Here is a 15,900-nt window from a genome sequence, read left to right on the forward strand (position 1 = left end):
GCGGGGACTGCACCGCCCGCCCTGCCGGACCCGCCCCGACCGGGGCTCGCTGCCTGCAGCAGCCGCAGCACCGCGACCTGGAGCCCCGCGCGGGCTATGGCAGTGCCCCGGGGCTGAGCGCGCAGGTAGGGGGCACGGGGCGCACCGCTGCGCCGCGGGAACCGGACTCCGCGAACGCGCGAGGGGAGGTGGGCTGCAGGGTCTGGGCCGGGCTCTTGGGCCAGGCGCACCGCGACGATTCAAACGGCGTGGAGCAAAGCTGGGCAGTCTCGGGGCCGCGCAGAGAGGCGACGCGTCGCGCGTCCTGGAGCCGAACTGTGCCTCCGGAGGTGGGGCACAAGTTGGGCAAAGTTGGAAAATCGCTCCGAAGCGTGCTTTGCTCCAGTACTTATTTCTCTCGAGGGCTCACTGTTGATTCTACTGCACGGCAGGGAGCCCTGTTCTTGGTCCGCGGTGGCAGGGGGCGGGGGGGGGGGCGGGTAGGGGCTGGTGGCTCCGGTCCCATCCCCTCCTTCTTGGGGCGGTGGCTCAGCGCACCGTTCCCGCTCCTATTCCGTGTTTACTGGAGAAATTTCCGAGGTCGCCGCCGCGGCCCCTCGGCCCCTCCCGGAGCCCCAGCGCTCCCGCGCCCCCTCCGCCGTCCCTCCCCGCTCCCCACACCTCCGCCCCAAACTTCGCGTCCCGAGTCTGCCCGGCCCCACCCAGTTCTGTACCACCGGCCTCTCCCTTTCTCAGCCCCCCTCCAGCTGCCCCGCCCTAGTCTGGCCGCTCCGCGTTCCCGGCTCCAGAAGACTCCCTTCTTCCCCCGGGGCCGCGCCGCCTGGTCGTTAGCAGCGCGCCCCCCGGCGGGACGGGTGGGGGTGGGGGGCGTAATTAGGGAGATTCCGGCACTGGCACTGGGGTGGGCGGTGCGGCGGCCTCGGGACCGCCCCTCCCCTTCGGGGGCGGCGCGCTCTCCCCCACCCCAGTCCCAAACTCGTCCGGGCGGGATGGCCCCCGCCCCAGCGCCTGGCTCGGCGCCAGCTGCCTGAGGAATGTGGTGGTTGGAGCCGCTGACTAATTCAAACCAGAACTCGGGGAGGAGTGGTGAGGGGCAAAGGGGAGGGGGAGGAAGGGGCTGTGTGTGGGGAGACGGGGGCAGGAGCGGGGCTCCGCGTCGGAGGAGGGCTTCGGTGCGTTCTCGGGACCCTCCGCGCCAGCGGGGCGCTCCTGGAGAGAGGGTTGGAGGACGACGTCCTGCCATGGAGTTGGAAAGGCTGAGTGCTCAGGGTGTGTTCCGAGAGCCGTGTTATGTAAGGCTTTCCCATGCAAGGAGAGGGTGTGCAGGGCGTGAGGGCCTGGCCCTCCCCTGGCTGGGCTGGGCGCCCCCTGCAGTGCCGGGGCCGGGGATGCGGGGGCGCAGCCCTGGGCGGCGCTGGCCGCGAGGGACACGTGGGGTCTGAGCAGGCCTGGCTGTGCCCCCCTTGCGTGGGAGGGGAGCCGAGCGGGCAGATGGGGCAACTCGGCGGCTCTAGCTGGGCGCCTGCACCCACGACGTGGCCACGGAGAAGTGTGTGCGTGGTGTGTGCTCTCGCCTTCCACTGGGTGTGGCTCCAGAGAGGTGGTGGTGAGGTGCCCCCAAGGAGTCTACGGTGGCCGCTGAGAGCCCTGCTCTGCGGAGTGGATTTGTGGGAAGGCAGGGTGGGATCATCGCACGGCAGTGGGGTCCTTAGAGAATGACCTGGCGTTTTGGAGAAGGGGTTACGATATCTACCTCTGGGTCCCCAGCACATCGCTGGGCTCCCAAGAATTGGTTTGGAAACGGTTCCTTGTGTTAGAATCCAGCCTCTGATGACAGGGGTCACCTGCCCTTCCTTGCACCTCCTAGCACTGGTGGGGGCTGCGTTGGTGTCATAGGACATAGGGACAGTGTGGGGCTGTAGTGATAGGTTAAGGCACCGGAGTGGGAGGGAGGGAAGAGGAAGAGATTGAAGATGCTTTGGAAGGCGTTTTCAGGCCTTCACACCTACGCTGTGTCAGAGTAGGGGAGCAGAATCTGCTTGCTTTTTCCTCTCTTCCTCTGCCCCCCAGGAGGGAAAGCCCTGGGGCAGGGTGTGGTACTCACTTCCTTTCCGAAGCTGAATGGGGAAGCTTCCTTCTCCTTGGCTCAAAGGGATTGATGGGTTGGGCCAGCCCTGGGTAGGCAGAGTGTGCAGAGTGGGGAGAGCACAAGGGCACCTCCTTGCTCTGAGCTGTGAGCTGTGGTTGGAAGGAGGTGGGGGTGGGGCAGGGAAGGAGAAGACGTGGATCTTGGGAGGTGGACTAGCAGAGGACATGGAGTCTGCAGGGTTCGAAGTGGGGATTGGAGGGTGTCTAAGCCTCTCTCTAAAGCCTCGTCCTTAAGAGATTATATATGGGGACATTGGCCATTGAACAAGGACACATAGCCACGTAAGTCATGTGGGGCTTAGTGCTGCCGACATGGAGGTCCTGTCGAGGGTCCTGGTCTGGGCAGTTCCTTGAAGAGCTAATCCCACAGAGTGGAGGACTGGTACCGGCCAGACTGGGCTCAGGGTCCTGAGGCTACAGGTCAGGGGCCTAAGGTGGGACCCGAGAGAGTAAAGCATGGGAGATTCATGGGTGGGGGAGAAGGCCAGCAGCGGGGGTCTCCGGGATCACCCGAACGGGTGGCGGTGCCCGGGCATTGCCAGGCTAGATTCCTTGGCTCAGCGTGGAACTGGCTGGCCGGGCCTGGTGGAGCATGCTACCCAGAGCCTGAGCAGCTGGTTTGAGAGGTTGGGGCAAAGCTGTGGGGGCGGAGGGGTGTGTGGGTTCTGGGGTGTGGTCACTAACCTTCCTCAGAACTTGGGAACCGCCTGGGGACAGATAGAGGCATACCAGGAGAGCTGATCCTACTCTTCATGGGAACCCTCCCACTGCCGGCTCTCCCCGCCCCCCCCCCCCACTCCCCAGTGCCCCCAAGTTTCTCTCCGTGGAGCTGGGCTCATCGTAAGACTGTGCGTGCCCTGTGCTTGCAAGGAGAGGAAGGAGAGGAAGGGAGGCGGCTGCTGGGGATGGTTTCGAATGTGCTGGTTTTAGTCGGGCAGGCAGTGGCCAATGTCTAGGGCCCTTTGCTCTCTCTTTGTCCCCCATGGGTTTCATCCCGGCTCCCGGGGAGCTGGCATGTCCCTGGTCTCTGACCATCCCTGATGGGCTCCCAGGCCTTCCAGAACAATCTCAGTTTTTTCCTTGCCTGGCTAGAGGGCTGCGTGGACGGGCCGCAGTGGGGCTTGGCAGGAAAAATTATATGCGCAGGAGTTTTGACAGAGCCCCTCTTCCTCACCCTGGCCTCGGTTCCCACCTGGGGGACCGCTGGGTTGTTGTAGCTGGAGGCCTGGCGTCCAAGCGTGATGGTTTCACTGTGGCCTTGCGTCCCCGTGACCATGACCACCAGTGTCCTAGCAGGGAGGTGTGTGTTATTACCTGTGAGCAGATGGCCCTCTGGCTGTGCATGGTGGTCCTGGCTGTGTCACTCTGCCCGCATCTGGGGCTTGTAGGGCAGGGGACAGCAGTGGGACTCTGCCCAGGAGGTGGAGGTTTCACGGGGCCTGGAGGGGCTGCAGATAAGCACTGGAGTCAGTTTCTCCATCCTGGAAAGGTTCTGGGTCCTGGAGTTTGTGTCCAGAGGCCCTCGGGAGGGTGAGGACAGCCCTGGGAGCGAGGCGATGGCTGAGTGATGCCGGACAAGGCCGGACTAGGCGCACTGCACACGGCTGGTCAGGGAGGGGCATCCTGCCCTGTCCCTGGGGGCCAGAACGGAGGTTCTTGGGGGGGGGGAAGGGGAAGTGCCTGGAGCTGATTACGGCTTCTCCTCCCGGCCCACCGGCTGGGCTGGGGGGCGGCTCTTTGGCTTTGGCTGCAGAGCCCCTGCACTAGCGCGGCCTGGCCGCTGGGCGGAGAGCTGGCCTGTGGTCGAGGAGCTTCTGCACCCTCCCGCATGTAACCTTCCTCCAGGGTGAGACGGAGTGTTCTTCACCACCCCTGCCCCGTGGAGGCTGCCATGCTCAGAGTTGGTGTCTTAGTCCCAGCGGTCCTGGGTAAAGGCTCTCTCTTCCCTGGCTATGTGGCCAGGCCTGGGGCACTTGGGCTGGGTAATGTGCTGGTGGCCCAGGCTCGTCACAAGGTGGAGGAGAGTCCCTCTTGGTCAGGGGAGGAAGAGGGAATCTCCCTCCCTGCTGAGAGTGGGGGCGGTGGGGGGGGGTTGGGGAGGTGGTAGTGGTGGGAGGAAGCAGCGCACGGATGGCCAGGGGAGAGAGGTGGAGAGAGGTGTCATGGAAGACGCCAGTGGGTAGCTGGCTGTTGGGGTAGGAGTGGGGATGCCCTCAAAGTGGAGGTGCAGAAAATTCCCCGTGGTGGTGAGGGGCTGACGGGGAGGAGAGGGCTAGAGAGGTTGGAGGAACTTCCTCCTGGTGGGAGTCGTGGGCTGGGCGGGTGGCCCGGAGAGCCAGGGAGCAAGAAGTTGGGCAGGGGCACCCAGGTAGACGGGAGACACGGACTCCCGGGCAGCTGGGTAACAGGTGTAGGCACCCTCCATGATGGGCAGGGCCCGGGGCTTTCCAGACCAGGTGGCTGCTGGGACAGGTGAAGCGGGGGGGGGGGGGGGGGGGGGGGGGGGGGGGGGGGGGGGGGGGGGGGGGGGGGGGGGGGGGGTTGTGGCCCCGTTCAGGGCTGCGAAGGGTGGAGAACAGGGCTGACGAGCAACTGTGTGCACACGCTGTGTCTTTGTCTCTCTCAGAATGACTCTCCACGTGTGGCAGCTGCGTACTGAGAAGCCCATTTCAAGGCTTGGGCCCCAAAAGAGATGCCACCTTTGTTTTTCCTTGTTCCTCTGGGATGAGGGGTCCACGTATGGTGTCTGTTGCCAGTGAGTGGAAATACTTGCCTTGCCCTATTTGTGCCTTTCTCTAGAGTAGCTCTTATGTCCCCCAAGCCCCAGAGGGGACAGTTCTCTTGGCCTTGCTGGCTGGGGCCCGGGAAAGCTTACAGGTGAGCTAGGATCTGTGTAGCTCAGGATGGCTGATTCCTGGAGACATAGCCTCGATGAGCCCCGGAACCGGAGGGCCCCTCAGATCCTGGGCTCCAGGATGCCTGGACCTCTACCCATCTGGGTTTGCTGTCCTCAAGGTGTTGGCCAAGAAGTGGCCAATGTGTGGGCAAAGGAGGCTGGTGGCCTCTTGCCCTCCCTCCTGTGCTTCTGGCCCTTGAAAGGTGTCACTGCTGTCCGGGCAATGTCTCCTGCTGCTCCCTGGGTCTCTGGGTCCTCTCCGGGAATATCCATCTGTCCTTCCTTCACTCTCTCGGGGTTAATGCCCTTCCCACCTCATCTCCCTCTAGATGTGCACGGAGGCCTCTCCATCTTCCTGTGAGCGTCTCTTTGGCCCTCCTTCTCCAGTACAGGTCTCTCTTTTCTGTGTATCTCTCTTGTGCATCTTTCTTTGTGGTTTCTCATCCTGTGTGTGTATTTATTTGTGCCTCCATCCCTCCCCCTCGCAAAAGACCGTTTGCTTTGGAGTCACAGAGTCTTAGAGACCCGGGCTTGCGTCTCAACTCTAGCTCATCCTTGGGTGGAGTCATCTTGCCTCTGGGGGCCTGTTGCTGTGTCTCTGAAACCAGGACGTTAACTATTAATCACACAGGATTGTGTCTGGCATGAGACCCCAGGCGTGGAGCTAGGACACCCCAGGAGCAGTGCAGAATTCTCTTTTTCGCTCTCTGTTGGGGTTTTCGGTCCATGTGGGGCTTTTTCTTCCTCTTCGCTGCCCGGTGTTTAGGAACGTCGATTGCCTCTCTGGGTGTGTCTCTCTTTTCATTGAATATCCTACCCTCTCATCCTAGTATAAGCGCTTGGGACTTTGGCTCTGGTGGAGGTCTCTACCTTGGGTGTGAGTCATAGCGTAGTGGTGGTTGGGGGAATGGCTCTCCCTGCCTTGTGTGGGTGGTGGGTCCGATCACTCGTGCCCGTGTCGCTGTGCTGGGTAGAGGTTCCACCACTCTTGGTGTCCCCCCCCCCCCCCCAGTGGACAGGAGTGCCACCTCCGGTGTCCGTCCTGTGGGTGACAGATACTCAAACTTGTACCCCTTCCGGTGCGCCTCCTGTCTTCAGGTTTGATGCATGGAGGCACTGAAGCCCGTGGCCCTATCTCCGGGAGGGTGTGTCTATCAGTTCCTGTCATCTTGACACTGACGCTGGCTGCAAGGCTGTTTTTCGCTGTAGCAGCAACTAGGCTGGACCTCCTGCCCGTGCCCCATTTCCCCAAGGCCGACTTCATGCTGGCTCTTGGGAGGAAGGGACTGTGTCTGTTCCCTAAGAGCAGTGGGGGGAAGACGTTTCTCTGGACGCCACCTCTGCAGGGACCCTCTGCCCTGGGCTTCCTGGACCCACCAGGGTCTTGTCCCCAATCCACAGAGGGGCTGGACATCCTCTTTGTAGTTTTGAATTGACAAGACAGCCTCATTCTGTTCTTCTCTCGCTGCTTCTGGCCTGCGTCAGTGTGTGTGACCCTGAGGCCTTAGGTCTCTCGGCCTTACAGATGGGGCGGACTGACTTCTCTCTGACTTCTAAGCAGTCCTCTGCCTTAGAGGGTCTCCCCTCTAGTCCCTCCCATCATGAAGGACACTGTGAGCCAGTGTCGGGTGGGCCTCAAGCTAGGGAGCTGGCAGATGGGGGTCCTGGGGCTCCAACACTCTCCTGTTCTCCCCTCTCTGGATCTCGCCTTCCCCATCTGTAAATACCAGACAGTGCTGTCCCACAGGGACTTTCGGCCCTGCCGGAAGTGTTGCCCACCTGCCGTGTCTAACGCCCTTGTGTGGCTGTGAGCTCTTGAAATGTGACTCCTGCAAGCAACGAACTAAAATTTTAATTTGGTTTGTTTCATTTTATTAAAAGTATGTTTTTATTTTTTAAGTATTTAAAAAAACTTTTTTAATGTTTATTTAGTTTTGAGAGACAGAGCATGAGCAGGGGAGGGGCAGAGAGAGAGAGACACACACACACAGAATCTGAAGCAGGCTCCAGGCTCCGAGCTGTCATCCCAGAGCCCAACGCAGGGCTCGAACTCATGAATCATGAGATCATGACCTGAGTTGAAGTCGGACGCTTAACTGACTGAGCCACCCAGGCGCCCCTAAAAATATGTTTTTAATGTTTATTATTTTGAGAGAGAGAGTGAGAGAGCATGAGCAGGAGAGGGGCAGAGAGAAAGGGGAGACACAGAACCTGAAGCAGGCTCCAAGACTCTGAGCTGTCAGCACAGAGCCAGATGCGGGGTTTGAAATCACGAACCATGTGGGATCATGACCTGAGCCGGAGTCGGATACTTAACCAACGGAGCCACCCAGGTGCCCCAGTTAATTTTTTTCATGTTTATTTATTTATTTTTGAGGGAGAGAGAGTGTGGGGGAGGAGCGGAGAAAGAGAGAGAGAGAGAGAGAACCCCAAGCGGTGAGCGCAGAGTCCGATGTAGGGCTCCATATCACAAACCGTGAGAGTTAGACACTTAACCGACATTAATATAATATAATCTAAATTAATGCAGCTACCATGTCGACACCATGGCTTTCAGATGTCTTCCAGCTCCAAAGACTTTTCAATCTCGGCTGAATGTGCAGAATTCCCCCAAGTTCCAAACCCCCTCCTTTGGGTAACCGCAGGGCAGGGCCCTCAGTGCCCCAGGGGAAGCGAGGCATTGCTGGACTTGTGTGTGTGTGAGAAGGAGGGACCATCTATCAAAGTTTGGTGCGAGCTCCAGGGATGTGGGAGAGACGGAGCGCTGGGACTCAGATGCGTAAAACAGCCCCTTGCCACCTCGAATCCCACCCCAGCACCCCCATGTCTGGCTACCTGAATGGCCCAGGGCAGGTGGGAGGGGAGGGGAGTTGCTCCTGGCTGTGCCAGAAAGACAACCCTGAGCTTGGGCAGCCAGCAGGAGGTGGGGGGGCCCCTGCCGGTGCCACCCTGCAGCCCTGGGTCCAAAGGCTCCTGTTCTTTCGCGGGTCCTGGAGGCTTCACCTGGAGGGGAGATGGCTCTCTCCCCCTCCTTATCTAAGGCGCCCGGGCTCCGGTGCGCTAGCGGGTCCCTCCTGAACCTCTGAGCTGTGCATCTGGGGACACCTGGCCTGTCTCCACTGAAGCCCCAGCCCCTCTGGCACCCAGGGGTCTGGCCGAGGAAGCACTTTGTCTATCTGGATTTAGGCGTGACCCTTTGCATGTCTGGAGCTGTTGCGGCCTCAGTGACTCATCAGGGAAGGAGGGAGGGTGGGGCTGAGCTGTGGGTGAGGGTGAGCTGGCTCTCGTCTCCGCCCCCCTGCCGACTGCTGGCTCAGGACCAGGATACTGGGCAGAGAGAAGGGGCCCTGCTCGAGGAGGAAGAGTGGGGTGCTAAGGGGGTTATGGCTTCCGAGATGAGAGCAGCCCTCGGACTGGAAGCCTTTTCCATGCCTGCCCTTCCCGGCTGGGCTCCCTGTCTGCAGGGCTGGCTTCCCGGTGCTGGCCACCGGGCAGAGGCGCCTTTCACGTGCAGCTTCGCTGTTTGTTGGGAAGGGTCCTCGTGACTTCCTGTGGTGGCTCTCCTGCTTGGCATATCTGTCCGTCCGGAGGGATGGGGATTACCCAACTCACCCTGGTGCCCACAGGCCACTCACCGCGTAGGCGGCACCTGTGTCATAAGTATTGCCTGTATGAGTTCATGGCGGGGGGAGGACTGGGGTCTATGTGATCTGCCTGACCCCACAACTGCTAAGTGCCCGTGAGTTTCCAAGAGACACAGTCCCATCCTCGGAGGCAAACTCTAACCCTTTCAAGAAAGCTGGCAAAGGGGCCCCTGGGTGGCTCGGTCAGCTGGGCATCCGACTTCGGCTCCAGTCCTGATCTCACGGTTTGTGAGTTCGAGCCCTGCATCGAACTCTGTGCTGGGAGCCTGGAGGATTTGTGTTTTCCCCCTTTCTGCCCCTCCTTTACTTGCACTGTGTCTCTCTCCCTTTCTCTCTCTCAAAAATAAACATAAAAAAAAAAAAAGCTGGCCAATAATAGGTTCTTTTTGCCCCTTTCTTTCCTTTTATATTTCATCCCCCCACCCACCAGAAGGCTCATAAAGCTTCTGGAACATTCTGAGGCTAAATGGGTCACGCCCAGAGCACCTTGCTCATAATTTATATCCGGGGCAGGAACTAAGTCTTTTAAATCTCCCCATCTGGCACATGGAGGGCATCCAGGAAACGTGGGGAGGATGTGCGAGGGACATTAGGTACAATCTAACGCGGCGTGGAATGGGGGGCGGGGTGGCGCTGTGTGTCCCTTGCTGGTTTTCTCTGCCGTGTCTGGTACAGTGTTGGACATGCAAGATGCTATCAGGGTACATGTATTGATCGATCGGTGGACTAATTTCTGAATGTAAACAGCTTCAGGGTGGGGCTTTGGGTGAAGCTCGGCGTGATTTTTAGCACCCCTCCCCCCATGGTTTCACAGACCATGCTTCTGGGTGACAGTGCCACCACCGTTCTCTGTGGGTGGCTGTGGGCCCTGGCTGTATCCAGAGTCCCGCCTCGTGTCTTCCCAGGGCACCTGTGCCGCTGACAGCTCATCCTGTGGCCAGAGGGCATCTTTGCTCCGAAGTGCCTATGGGGCGCTGGCTCAGGGCCCAGTGTGGGCAGCCAGATGGGCCCTGACTCACCGTGACCCCGAGGCAGCTCAGCTGTATTCAGGCCTCTGGGGCGGGGGCCGGCCCTGGAGGGCTTGGGCCTTCTTTTTTGTCAGCTGCTATGCCCAGAGCTCCCAGCTGGTGAGGGTCCCCCCTGGTCCTCAGGACTGGGTTAGATCGGGTGAGCCAGCGTCATTGTGTGTCACCAGGGGAAGGAGGGCACCACCGTTCTTGTCATCAGGGCTGCCACTCACCCCCAGTGCTGGGGAACGGGTGACTGCTGCAGACCTGATTCGGTGTAGGGGAGACCGTTGTGGACTCAGAGCCCAGGCTGAGTGGTGCTCTCACTGTGGGCCCCGAGATGACTGCCCCCCGCCCCCGCAGTCTCAGTCTTTGCATCTGTAAAATGGGGATGGTAACATGGCCCTCCTGGAGCTGTTAGAAAGAACCCACCGAGGGAGGTGTGTATGGGGAAGCTCGTGTGCACCAGAGCTTTTCACACACGCTCTTTCTCCTTCAGTCCTCTGGGAGGTCCTGTACCATCTCCATTTTTCACAGACGAGGAAACGGATGTTGAGAGAAGTCGAGTGGCTTGGCTAGGGTGACACACACACACACAGCTGGGAAGATGCTGAGCCAGGGTGGGTAGCTTGAGTCTGGCCTCCCCTGAACCCCCCCTTTCCGTGATCCTGGGCTGGAGAGACACGTCTGAATAGGATGACAGTGCAGAAGGTTGAGGCTTTGGTCTGGCCTGGAGAGCAGAGCACTCCACCATCTTTTGCGCTCAGGGTCCTGGGCAACCCCGTTGTTGGGTGTGAGCATCCCTGTCTGCTTTTCCCTAGGCCGGTGACCGAGATTCCCGACGAGAGAGACTGAGAAGACAGGAAGGAGGGGCGGGCTCCTGGCAAGGCATCCGCTCCAGAACTGAGTCCTGCAAAAGGTCCGTGGGAGGGAGGGTGTGGGGGAGGGGACGGGCCCTCTGTGGCATTGGGAGGCAGGGCCCTGTGGAAGGGATGAGGGGCTGGCTACCATCGAGGTCGGTTGCAACCAGTGTGCACTTTCCAAATTCTCTCTGGTGCCTTGGGACATTTGCACAGTGGAGTCAGGCCCCTCGGAGACACTGCTTCATTCCCCGGGAGCTCACAGCAGCAGAGATTCTTGGCTTTCTCATCTCCTCGAGCCTCCACAGTCCTGAGCCCCGTTTCCTTACCTCATCCCCAGATGGAGAAGGAGGAGGAAACGACCCGGGAGCTGCTGCTGCCCAACTGGCAGGGCAGCGGCTCCCACGGGCTCACCATCGCCCAGAGGGACGACGGTGTCTTTGTGCAGGAGGTGATGCAGAACTCCCCTGCGGCCCGCACTGGGGTGGTCAAGGAGGGTGAGTCACGCCAGGGTGCGGGCTGGGTGCTGTGGTGGGATGGAGGAGGGGGGTGGGCGGAAGGGCACAGTCCTGGGGGCGTCAGGATGGTCGGTCCCCGAGCCCCACCCTCCCCTGCCCCCTCTGTGTCCATTGGGGCAGGCGGCAGCGGAGGGTGGGGGGGATGTCGTCCCCAGTCCCAGGGGCTCCACTGCTCTCCCGCTTTGGACAAATTAGTTGGCCTCACTCAGCCTCAGTTTCTTCTTCTGTACCACATGCCGTACCGCACCTGCCTTGAGGGGTGTTTGTGAGGTGCATTAGACGTAAGTCAGTCCGAGGCCCCGGCACGGGGTGGCTGTGTGCTATTTCCCTGAGACCCTCACCCGCTTCTTGCTCCTCCCTGTTCAGGGGACCAGATTGTGGGTGCCACCATCTACTTTGACAACCTGCAGTCAGGTGAGGTGACGCAGCTGCTGAACACCATGGGGCACCACACCGTGGGCCTGAAGCTTCACCGCAAGGGGGACCGCTCCCCCGAGCCCGGCCAGACCTGGACCCATGAAGTCTTCAGCTCGCACAGCTCCGAGGTGGTTCTGGTGAGTGCCTCGGCGGCCCGTCTGCACCCTGAGCTCCCTCTGGCCACGCCCACCTGCCGGCCACGTCCCGAGCCTTGCGTCTGCCTGCTGGACGTCTCCTGTGGTTCCTTCTTCTCTTTTCTCTCTTGTGTATTCTCTGTCGAGCCAGTCTGTGGGTTCCTATTTGTGTGTGGTGTGTGGCTAATGTCGCTCTGAATTGTCTTCCGTCAGGGTGCCCCCAGTGTGGGAACCCAACCCCCGCTGTCGGGTCCTAGATGCGAGGAGGAAGGGCACCTGCTTTGCGGGAATCTTCAAAGTAGTCTCACAGGTGCCCAGCACTGGGCAGCGGTTTTCAACTTCCAGAGGCCCGGACTCAGAGGCTGGGCAGCAAAGTGCCTGAGGGACATTTCCTGGCTCCTTCTACTGGCTTGTTTACTTAACACAGAACGGGACCTCGAAGGGACAGTGTTAATCCACACACAGTGAGTCTCAACAAATGCCTTCTGCAAGGTCCCTGGGAGGATTCTCCTTTCCGATTAAATAAGCCAGTGAGTTGAGAGTCGAGAGCCTAAAGGGTCAAGTCCACACAGACATGGTCACCCCGGAGGCATCCCAGGAACTTGACAGGCTGATCTGAATCTAGAACGGATTGTAAATCCTTCCTCTACACAGTGCGGGGGAGTCTACCCTGCTTTTCTCCCCATGGCTCTTGCTTCCCGGAGTTTCCCCAAATAATTTGCTTTCCTCCTGTGAGATGGCTGTCAACCCCTTTCTTCAGCCCCCTTTGCTCCGCCCCAGAAGGCCCCCTGGGTCTCCGTTCGGGTCCCAGCATCTTTGGGAAGCAGGCAGCCATGTTGTTGGCTGGGCTGTGGCCGGGCGTCTGTAACTCGGGCAGACCCTGCTTCAACCTCTGCCGGGCATGTCTTTCTGCAGAGCGGGGATGATGAGGAGTACCAGCGCATCTACACCACGAAGATCAAGCCTCGGCTGAAGTCGGAGGATGGAGTAGAAGGGGATCCTGGGGAGACCCAGAGCCGCACCATCACAGTGACTAGAAGGGTCACAGCCTACACTGTTGATGTGACGGGCCGTGAAGGTGCCAAGGACATCGATATCAGCAGCCCTGAGTTCAAGATCAAGATTCCACGGCATGAACTGACTGAAATCTCCACTGTGGATGTGGACACCCACCCTGGCAAGACAGTGATCAGACTGCCCTCGGGCTCAGGGGCAGCGTCTCCGACCGCAGGCTCTGTTGTGGACATCCGAGCGGGTTCCATTTCCGCTTCGGTCCCAGAGCTCCAAGGCGCTGGCCACTCGAAGCTCCAGGTCACCATGCCTGGGATAAAGGTGGGAAGCCCGGGCGTCAGTGTCAGTGCAAAGGGCTTGGACTTGGGTGGCAAAGGAGGGGTCCAAGTTCCAGGAGTGGACGTTTCGTCTTCTCTTGGGGGCGGGGCAGTAGAAGTGCAGGACCCAGCTCTTGAGAGTGGCAGTAACGGGAAGATTAAAATCCCCACGATGAAGGTGCCAAAATTCGGTGTCTCAACAGGGCCCAAGAGCCAGGCGCCAGTGGCAGGGTTGAATGTTTCTGCCCCTGAATTCTCTGCGGGGCACAAGGGCGGCAAGCCAGGCCTGACCATCGGTGGGAACATCCAGACCCCTCAGCTAGAAGTCTGCGCTCCTTCTGCCAATGTTGAGGGGCTTGAGGGGAAGCTGAAAGGCCCCCAAATCACTGGGCCATCGCTTGAGACTGGTCTAGGCCTGAAAGGTGCCAAGCCACAGGGGAGCATAGGGGTGGATGTCTCTGTGCCCAAGATGGAGGGCACTGTCACCAGCTCCAACGTGGAAGTTCAAGCCCCTGACGTTGATATTCATGGGCCTGGTGGCAAACTGAACATGCCCAAGATGAAAGTTCCCAAATTCTCTGTATCAGGTTCTAAGGGAGAGGGAGCTGGCATTGATGTGACACTGCCCACAGGTGATGTGACTCTTCCTGGGGTCTCTGGGAACGTCAGTCTGCCTGAAGTTGCAGCTGGGGGGCTGGAAGGGAAGGTGAAGGGTATGAAAGTCAAGACTCCTGAAATGATTATTCAGAAACCTAAAATCTCCATGCAGGATGTGGATCTGAGCCTTGGGTCTCCTAAACTGAAAGGAGATATTAAGGTTTCTGCCCCTGGGGTGCACGGTGATGTTAAAGGCCCTCACGTGGCAATGAAAGGCGCCAAAGTGGACATAGAGACACCTAGCCTTGAGGGAACTTTGACAGGACCCAAGCTTAGTAGTCCTTCTGGGAAAACAGGCACCTACGGGATCACTATGGCAGATGTAGACTTAAATGTGGCTGCCCCTAAAGTGAAAGGGGGTGTGGATGTTGTACTCCCAAAAGGAGAAGGGAAAGTCAAAGTCCCTCAAGTTGACATCAAAGGACCCAAAGTGGATGTTAGTGCCCCAGATGTGGAAGTTCATGGCCCAGAATGGAACCTGAAAATGCCCAAGTTCAGCACTTCAGGAGTTGGAGGGGAAGGCCCAGATGTAGATGTGAAACTACCCAAAGGAGACATCAGTATTTCAGGGCCCAAGGTCAACGTGGAGGCCCCGAATGTCAACGTAGGAGGCCTGGGAGGCAAACTTAAAGGCCCTGATATCAAGCTGCCTGAAGTGAGTGTCAAGACACCAAAGATCTCCATGCCTGATGTAGATTTACATGTTAAAGGCCCAAAGGTAAAAGGAGAATATGATGTAACAGCCCCAAAGCTTGAAGGAGAACTGAAAGGCCCCAAAATGGACATTGATGCCCCAGATGTGGACATTCACGGCCCAGACTGGCATCTGAAGATGCCCAGGATGAAAATGCCCAAGTTCAGTGTTCCAGGGCTCAAAGCAGAGGGCCCAGAAATGGATGTGAATCTTCCCAAGGCAGATGTGGATGTTTCTGGGCACAAGGTAGATGTTAGTGCTCCAGATGTGAGCATTGAGGGACCAGAAGGGAAATTGAAGGGACCTAAGTTTAAGATGCCTGAGATGAATATCAAAGCCCCAAAGATCTCCATGCCAGATGTGGACTTACATTTGAAAGGCCCTAAGGTAAAAGGGGAATATGATGTCACAGTGCCAAAAGCTGAAGGTGAGATGAAAGTTCCTGATGTTGAACTTAAAAGCGCCAAAGTGGATATTGATGCTCCAGACGTTGATGTTCGTGGCCCAGATTGGCACCTGAAGATGCCCAAGATGAAAATGCCCAAGTTCAGCATGCCTGGCTTCAAAGCAGAGGGCCCAGAAGTGGATGTGAACCTGCCCAAGACAGACATGGACATCTCAGGACCCACAGTGGATGTTGAAGTTCCGGATGTGAATATTGAAGGACCTGAAGGAAAGCTGAAGGGTCCCAAGTTTAAGATGCCTGAAATGAATATCAAGGCCCCAAAGATCTCTATGCCTGACGTGGATTTGCATATGAAAGGTCCCAAGGTAAAAGGAGACTATGATGTTACAGTGCCAAAGCTGGAAGGGGAACTCAAAGGGCCAAAAGTAGACATCAGTGCCCCTGATGTTGAAGTTCACAGTCCTGAGTGGAATCTAAAGATGCCCAAGATGAAAATGCCCAAATTTACCATGCCCAGCCTCAAAGGGGAAGGCCCAGAAGTGGATGTGAATCTCCCAAAGGCTGATGTGGACATTTCTGCACCCAAGGTAGATATTAGTGCTCCAGATTTGAGCCTTGAAGGACCAGAAGGGAAGCTGAAAGGTCCCAAGTTTAAGATGCCAGAGATGCACTTCAAAGCCCCTAAGATGACTCTGCCTGATGTCGACTTGGATCTTAAAGGACCCAAAATGAAAGGATCTCTAGATGTGTCTGCACCAAAAATAGAAGGTGAAATGAAAGTTCCAGATGTGGACATCAGAGGACCTAAGGTGGACATTAAAGCACCAGATGTGGAAGTCCAAGGTGCAGACTGGAGCCTGAAAATGCCGAAAATGAAAATGCCCAAGTTCAGCATACCCAGCCTCAAAGGGGAGGGCCCAGAAGTGGATATGAACCTGCCCAAAGCTGACATTGACATCTCTGGACCCACAGTTGACATTGAAGCCCCGGAAGTGAGCCTTGAAGGTCCAGAAGGGAAGCTGAAGGGCCCCAAATTTAAGATGCCTGAGATGCACTTCAAGACCCCCAAGATCTCCATGCCTGATGTGGACTTACACTTGAAAGGCCCCAAAGTGAAAGGGGATGTGGATGTGTCTGTGCCCAAGATAGAAGGTGAAATGAAAGTGCCAGATGTGGACATCAAAGGCCCCA

At 58.3% G+C, this 15,900-nt stretch overlaps 1 protein-coding gene across 18 annotated transcripts in view; it reads left to right on the forward strand.

Moving 5' to 3' along the window:
* The window catches only part of AHNAK (AHNAK nucleoprotein), a 102,389-nt gene that overhangs the window by 5,326 nt on the left and 81,163 nt on the right, over positions 1 to 15,900 (forward strand). For 10 of the 18 annotated variants that reach the window (XM_029956540.1, XM_029956543.1, XM_029956544.1 and 7 more), the window contains exons 1-5: positions 7 to 125; positions 10,517 to 10,614; positions 10,896 to 11,052; positions 11,440 to 11,627; positions 12,540 to 15,894. In XM_029956540.1, the coding sequence (XP_029812400.1) occupies positions 10,896 to 11,052; positions 11,440 to 11,627; positions 12,540 to 15,894 (3,700 nt within the window). In that variant the 5' untranslated portion in view covers positions 7 to 125; positions 10,517 to 10,614. Of the gene's footprint in view, positions 1 to 6; positions 126 to 1,008; positions 1,087 to 1,170; positions 1,270 to 2,411; positions 2,431 to 10,516; positions 10,615 to 10,895; positions 11,053 to 11,439; positions 11,628 to 12,539; positions 15,895 to 15,900 lie in introns of those variants that run through there. The other 8 variants (XM_029956541.1, XM_029956535.1, XM_029956550.1 and 5 more) reach the window with 6 other exon arrangements.

This window comes from Suricata suricatta, chromosome 11, assembly GCF_006229205.1.
Source record: "Suricata suricatta isolate VVHF042 chromosome 11, meerkat_22Aug2017_6uvM2_HiC, whole genome shotgun sequence".
NCBI classification, from domain to species: Eukaryota; Metazoa; Chordata; class Mammalia; order Carnivora; family Herpestidae; genus Suricata; species Suricata suricatta.